The sequence below is a fragment of the Aphelocoma coerulescens genome, unplaced genomic scaffold (assembly GCF_041296385.1).
Source record: "Aphelocoma coerulescens isolate FSJ_1873_10779 unplaced genomic scaffold, UR_Acoe_1.0 HiC_scaffold_87, whole genome shotgun sequence".
Classification (NCBI taxonomy): domain Eukaryota; kingdom Metazoa; phylum Chordata; class Aves; order Passeriformes; family Corvidae; genus Aphelocoma; species Aphelocoma coerulescens.
In genome coordinates, this window is record NW_027184071.1 from 317596 (window position 1) to 322189 (window position 4594).

At 47.2% G+C, this 4594-nt stretch overlaps 1 protein-coding gene and 2 non-coding genes across 3 annotated transcripts; all 3 read left to right on the forward strand.

Annotated features, from left to right (window-relative positions):
* Positions 1-786: 786 nt before the first annotated feature.
* Positions 787-3210, forward strand: COX7C (cytochrome c oxidase subunit 7C). Its single transcript, XM_069000259.1, has 5 exons — positions 787-860; positions 913-1090; positions 2065-2205; positions 2295-2342; positions 3125-3210. Exons 1-4 carry the CDS (start codon positions 787-789, stop codon positions 2304-2306), a joined length of 405 nt encoding a protein of 134 aa, XP_068856360.1. The 3' UTR covers positions 2307-2342; positions 3125-3210.
* On the forward strand, positions 1267-1329 carry LOC138102586 (small nucleolar RNA Z39). The gene has a single exon (XR_011147444.1). It is a non-coding gene; the product is annotated as a small nucleolar RNA Z39 (small nucleolar RNA).
* On the forward strand, positions 2506-2566 carry LOC138102585 (small nucleolar RNA Z39). The gene has a single exon (XR_011147443.1). It is a non-coding gene; the product is annotated as a small nucleolar RNA Z39 (small nucleolar RNA).
* Positions 3211-4594: the final 1384 nt, after the last annotated feature.

The window sequence follows — 4594 nt, forward strand, 5'->3', positions numbered from 1 at the left end:
TCAAAAGCATTTTAACCTGTTTTTATTAAAGCATTACCTTGGTGAGCACAAAAATCCTGGTTTTCTATTCTTTGACAGTACATAAATATGTAGAAAGGCTATAAAAAACAAATTGCATCCTTGCAAGACTGAGATGGCAGCATCAAACTCCTTTTCCGGAAAATAAGTTTGTTTTTAAAATACTCCATGTAAGAAAACAGCTAGAGACCCCCAATTTTGGAAGTAACTTTGTTATTCCTTTGGAAAACGTGACCAGTGCTAGGGGTCTTTCTTTCCCTCCACATTGCCAAAGTTTCTTTAAATAGGCCACAATATAGTCATTAAACGTAGTGATACCATATAAATATATCATGTAGAAATCATCACCATCCATCATGATGGAGAGGAACCCTTTAAAAAAAAAAAAGAGCATGGAGTGACAGGACGAGGGGAAATGCATGCAGACTAGGAGAGGAACAGGGTTAGATGGGATTTGGGGAAAGACTTCTTCCCTGTCAGGGTGTGCGGCCCTAGCACACGGTGCCCAGAGAAGCTGCTGCTGCCCCTGGATCCCTGGAAGTGTCCAAGGCCAGGCTGGACGGGGCTTGGAAGGGGCGGGGAGTGTAAAACTCGATGAGCTTTAAGGTCCCTTCCAACACAGACTACTCCTGTATTTTTCTGTCCACTTAGCGGGATCCACGAGCTCTACGTGAAAACTAGTCCAGGGCAGCTCGCGAGACGTACCAAAGCGTCGGACCCGCCAGCCCCACTCCCGCCACTTCCCCTCCGCCCCTCAGCCACCACAAAATGGCGGCGGGGGCGCGCGGGACTCTCCCGCCCCCCGGGGAGCGCGCGCGGGGCTCGACCAACCGCAGGCCGTCGTTTGGCTGCACGTGACCTTGCGGAACTACAACTCCCGTCATGCACGGGGAGGTCACTTCCTCCTTCCGGCTTCCGGTTCCGGCTCCCGTCAGCCGCGCCGCGCTCGGGAAGGTCGCGCAGGGCGGACGAGTGGCCGCAGTCTCTTGTCCCCATCAAGTTGTCCGCCGGCGTCCGCCGCTTCGCTACCTCTGCCATCCGCCGCAGCCACTATGAGGAGGGACCCGGGAAGGTGGGCAGGAGCGTCCTGGCCCGCTGAAGGTCGCGGGGAGGGGGATGGTGGGGTGGGGGTTGATGGCTGCCTTGTGGCTGGTTGGTATGTGGGCTTTGGGGTGGCGCGGTGATGCCGGCACAGCCACAGCAGCGCAGATCGTGTGGTGATGGACGCCAGCGCCCTTCCCTGCGGTGGTACAGATGATGAGCATTGCGGTATGAGGGGCAACAATGATACTGTAAACGCTTTCTGATGTACCTGGCGTGTTTTCTCAAGCCATTGGCCTAAAAGCTTAATTTTACACGTGTAATTGAGATTAGGAAATTTTTCCATGGTGAAGATGATGAAGTACCAGAACACTGGGGAGGTTGTGGATGTGTATCCGCAGGGGGTTTTATATTTGACTGCGTGAGACTTGCAGCAAACTGGCCCCACTTTGGCTTGGAGAGGGAGGAGAAAAGGTGACAAAGTGACCTCCAGAGGTCACACCCAAGCTGTAATCATGGAGTATTTGGGCTGGAAGAGACCTTAAAGATAATTTTTTCCACCCCCTGACGTGGGCCGGGACATCTCCCACTATCCCACATTGCTCCAAGCTCTATCCAACCTGGCCTTGGACAGTTCCAGGGATCCAGGGGCAGCCAGAGCTGCTCTGGGCACCCTGTGCCAGGGCCTGCCCATCCTTAAAGGGAGGAACTTCTTTCTAATATCTAGCCAAAGTGTCCCCTCTTTCCATTAGAATCTGTTCCCTCTTGTCCTGTCACTGTGGTTCCTGATGAAGAGTCCATCTCCAGCTTCCCCGTAGGTGCCCTTCAGATACTGGAAAGTTATTTATTATCCTAAGTACTGTCTTTCTTTCCTTGAGAGGTATTGAAAATGCTTTGCAACTGCATATTTGTTTTGCTCTGAGATTCTTAGCACTTTTAAATGGATTGAGAAAGGAATTAATGCATTGATTGCAAAGGTAGAACTGCCTTTTTTTTTTCCTCTAGAACCTCCCCTTCTCTGTGGACAACAAGTGGCGGCTGCTCGCGATGATGTGTGCGTTCTTTGGGAGTGGATTTGGTGCCCCTTTCTTCATAGTCAGACACCAGCTCCTGAAGAAATGGACAGGCTGTAGCTGCACTAGCTGGGTAACTGCTTTTGTTGGATTTCATAGCACTGTGGAATTTAGGGAGCCTGACCTCATCAAAAAACCTTTATAACCCTCAACCTTTTGCAGTGCGGCTTCTGAGGAGTTGTGGTCTGCAGTTGCATCATAACTGAAACGGTGAGGAGGTGGAAGTTTGTGTCACAGAGCTGCTGCACTCTGCTGGTTTGTGACCTTTGCCTCCCCAGAGGCCACACCTCTCTGCCTGCAGCTTCTGGCTCTGACCAAAGCCATGTCTGTTTCCTCCCCTGAGGAAATAAAGAGTGATCTGTGGGAGTCCCTGGCACGTGTGATGTGACAGAACAGGATGAGAAACTGTGATGCTGTAAACGCTTTCTGATGTGCCAGATAAAGCTCAGGGGAAAATAAAGTTTTCTTGAACCTGCCCTGTATCAAAACAGTCTCACCACCTACATCATTCCTGATGGTTTATGGCATGCTGTCCGGTTGAGATAAGGTCATTAACAGAAATTAATTGGTGCTTGCTGATGATCCTAACAAAGCAAGCCTCAGACATGACTCAGACTGTGCAAGTATTCCACTTCCAGGTGAAAGCCCACTTCACTTTGTCTTAAACTGATTCCACTTGGAACCGCAATATTGTCTGTAGTCTGAGAATTTAAAACATTTTTGAGTGACACAGATAGTTCTTGAAAGGAAGTAACAATTGGAACAAATTATGTAATTCCTTTATCAGTTTGATGCTTTTTCCACCCTACACTGAGGAGAAAACCAAAATCAGCAGACTTGTATTGAACTTGAACATGTAGAACTGTGTGGTTCCATGCAAGTCAAGGCCTCTGATGCAAAACCAGACAGAGGATGATGCAAAGCCCATCAAAAATTCTAATTAAATGTTTATTACAGGGTTCTTAAATGTGTTCAATTTCTTTTTCTTGCAGAGTTGAAGTCTTCTACACAGCGTTGTTCAATGGGAAAATGATAGCTGCAATCCATGCTGGATATCTCTAAATAAAATCTTAAACCCAAGGCCTTGGGCTGTGTGTTTTGTGAAACTCCTGAAGTGCTTTTGACAGCTGGTCTGTACTGAGAATCCCTTCAAATTACAGTGTTTTGCCATCAAATTAAACAGTTAACTGTCATTTCGTATAAAAGTGGGGTAGGGAAAATCACATTTCAAAACTGGGATTGGGCTGAACTTTTGTTTTGGCTCAGAATAATGACTTGGGATTGTTTATAGAAGTAGGTATCCTATCATATAATCCATGCTGCAGAATTGTTTAACTTCAGTGAGGATTTTCTTTGGCTTTTCTTCCATGCTGAGCTGTTCTAAAGAGCTGCTGGTCCCAGGTCTCTGTAGCATCAGCTCTGAGCAGGAACTTGGGCACTGTTTTAGAGGTTTCATGAAGCTTCAGGCTCAGGGGATGAGGTGGGCATAACTCTGACCAGAAAAAATCATTGGTAGTTTTCTACAGTTACCAAAACTGGAACTTTTGGAGGTGTTTGGAGGGAATTGATGGCTTTCTGTTGGTAGAGCTGTGCTTGGCCTTGAGGCCTGTGTAATTAAAGATAGTCCAGAAGCTGTGAATGCTGTCAGGATACTGAAACCAATGAGGGCTCACAGACACTTCAGTCAGTGGCCTTGCTGACAGCACAAATAGAAACTCATTTTCACACTGCTGTTGTTGTGACCACGCCACTTTCTGGAGACACAGGGTATGGAGAGCACTGGCCTTGCTCTGGGATGGCCCCTTCACCCTTGCAGGCAGTGCTCTGAAGAGCTGTGAGCTGCGTTCCTTTTGAACTTTTCTGCTCTCCTTTTTCCCTCCTGCTGCAGCACAGTGCATTTAATGTGGCTTGAAGCAGCAGAATCTGCAAACTGAAGATTTTCATAAAATTTTGTATTTTCTTGCTATTCTGTATGGATGTCAGTTTCTTACCAAGCTCCCCCAGCAACAGTACGTGGGAGTGGGTAACATGCTGCTCGTAACAGAGCAGCTACTGGGTTCCACATTTCTTTTTTCAGGGGTGAGTCTAACGTGCAGATGACTTCCCCCTTATTCCAGAGTCCCTGATGTATTTGAAAAGAGCACACATTGCCTCTGAAGGGTCACCCTGTGGGATAGGCAAACCAACTCCTTTACTGTGCTTAAAAACAAGGTCTCCTTTCTGAATGCTGCCCCCTTCTCTTGTAGTTTTCAAAGATACTTTTGAGCATGGGTGGTTAAACTTAAAGGAATTATTTTTGGATGAAGTGTTAGAGATTTTCTCCTCTTGTGATGTGTTCTAAAGCTGTAATCATCCCTTCACAGTGTTGTTACACTGATGGATCGTAGTCATTTAGAAGCAGAAAGGTCCTGGGGGCTAGTAGTTATAAGAAGTTTCTAAATCATGACCTTGTTTCCAACCCT

Excerpts from the sequence above, each read along its gene's own strand:
- COX7C (XM_069000259.1), top strand. The coding sequence starts at position 787 with ATGGCGGCGGGGGCGCGCGGGACTCTCCCGCCCCCCGGGGAGCGCGCG. Across the intron at positions 861-912 it reads TCGACCAACCGCAGGCCGTC|GTCACTTCCTCCTTCCGGCT; the intron begins GTTTGGCTGCAC and ends ATGCACGGGGAG. Across the intron at positions 1,091-2,064 it reads ATGAGGAGGGACCCGGGAAG|AACCTCCCCTTCTCTGTGGA; the intron begins GTGGGCAGGAGC and ends TTTTTCCTCTAG.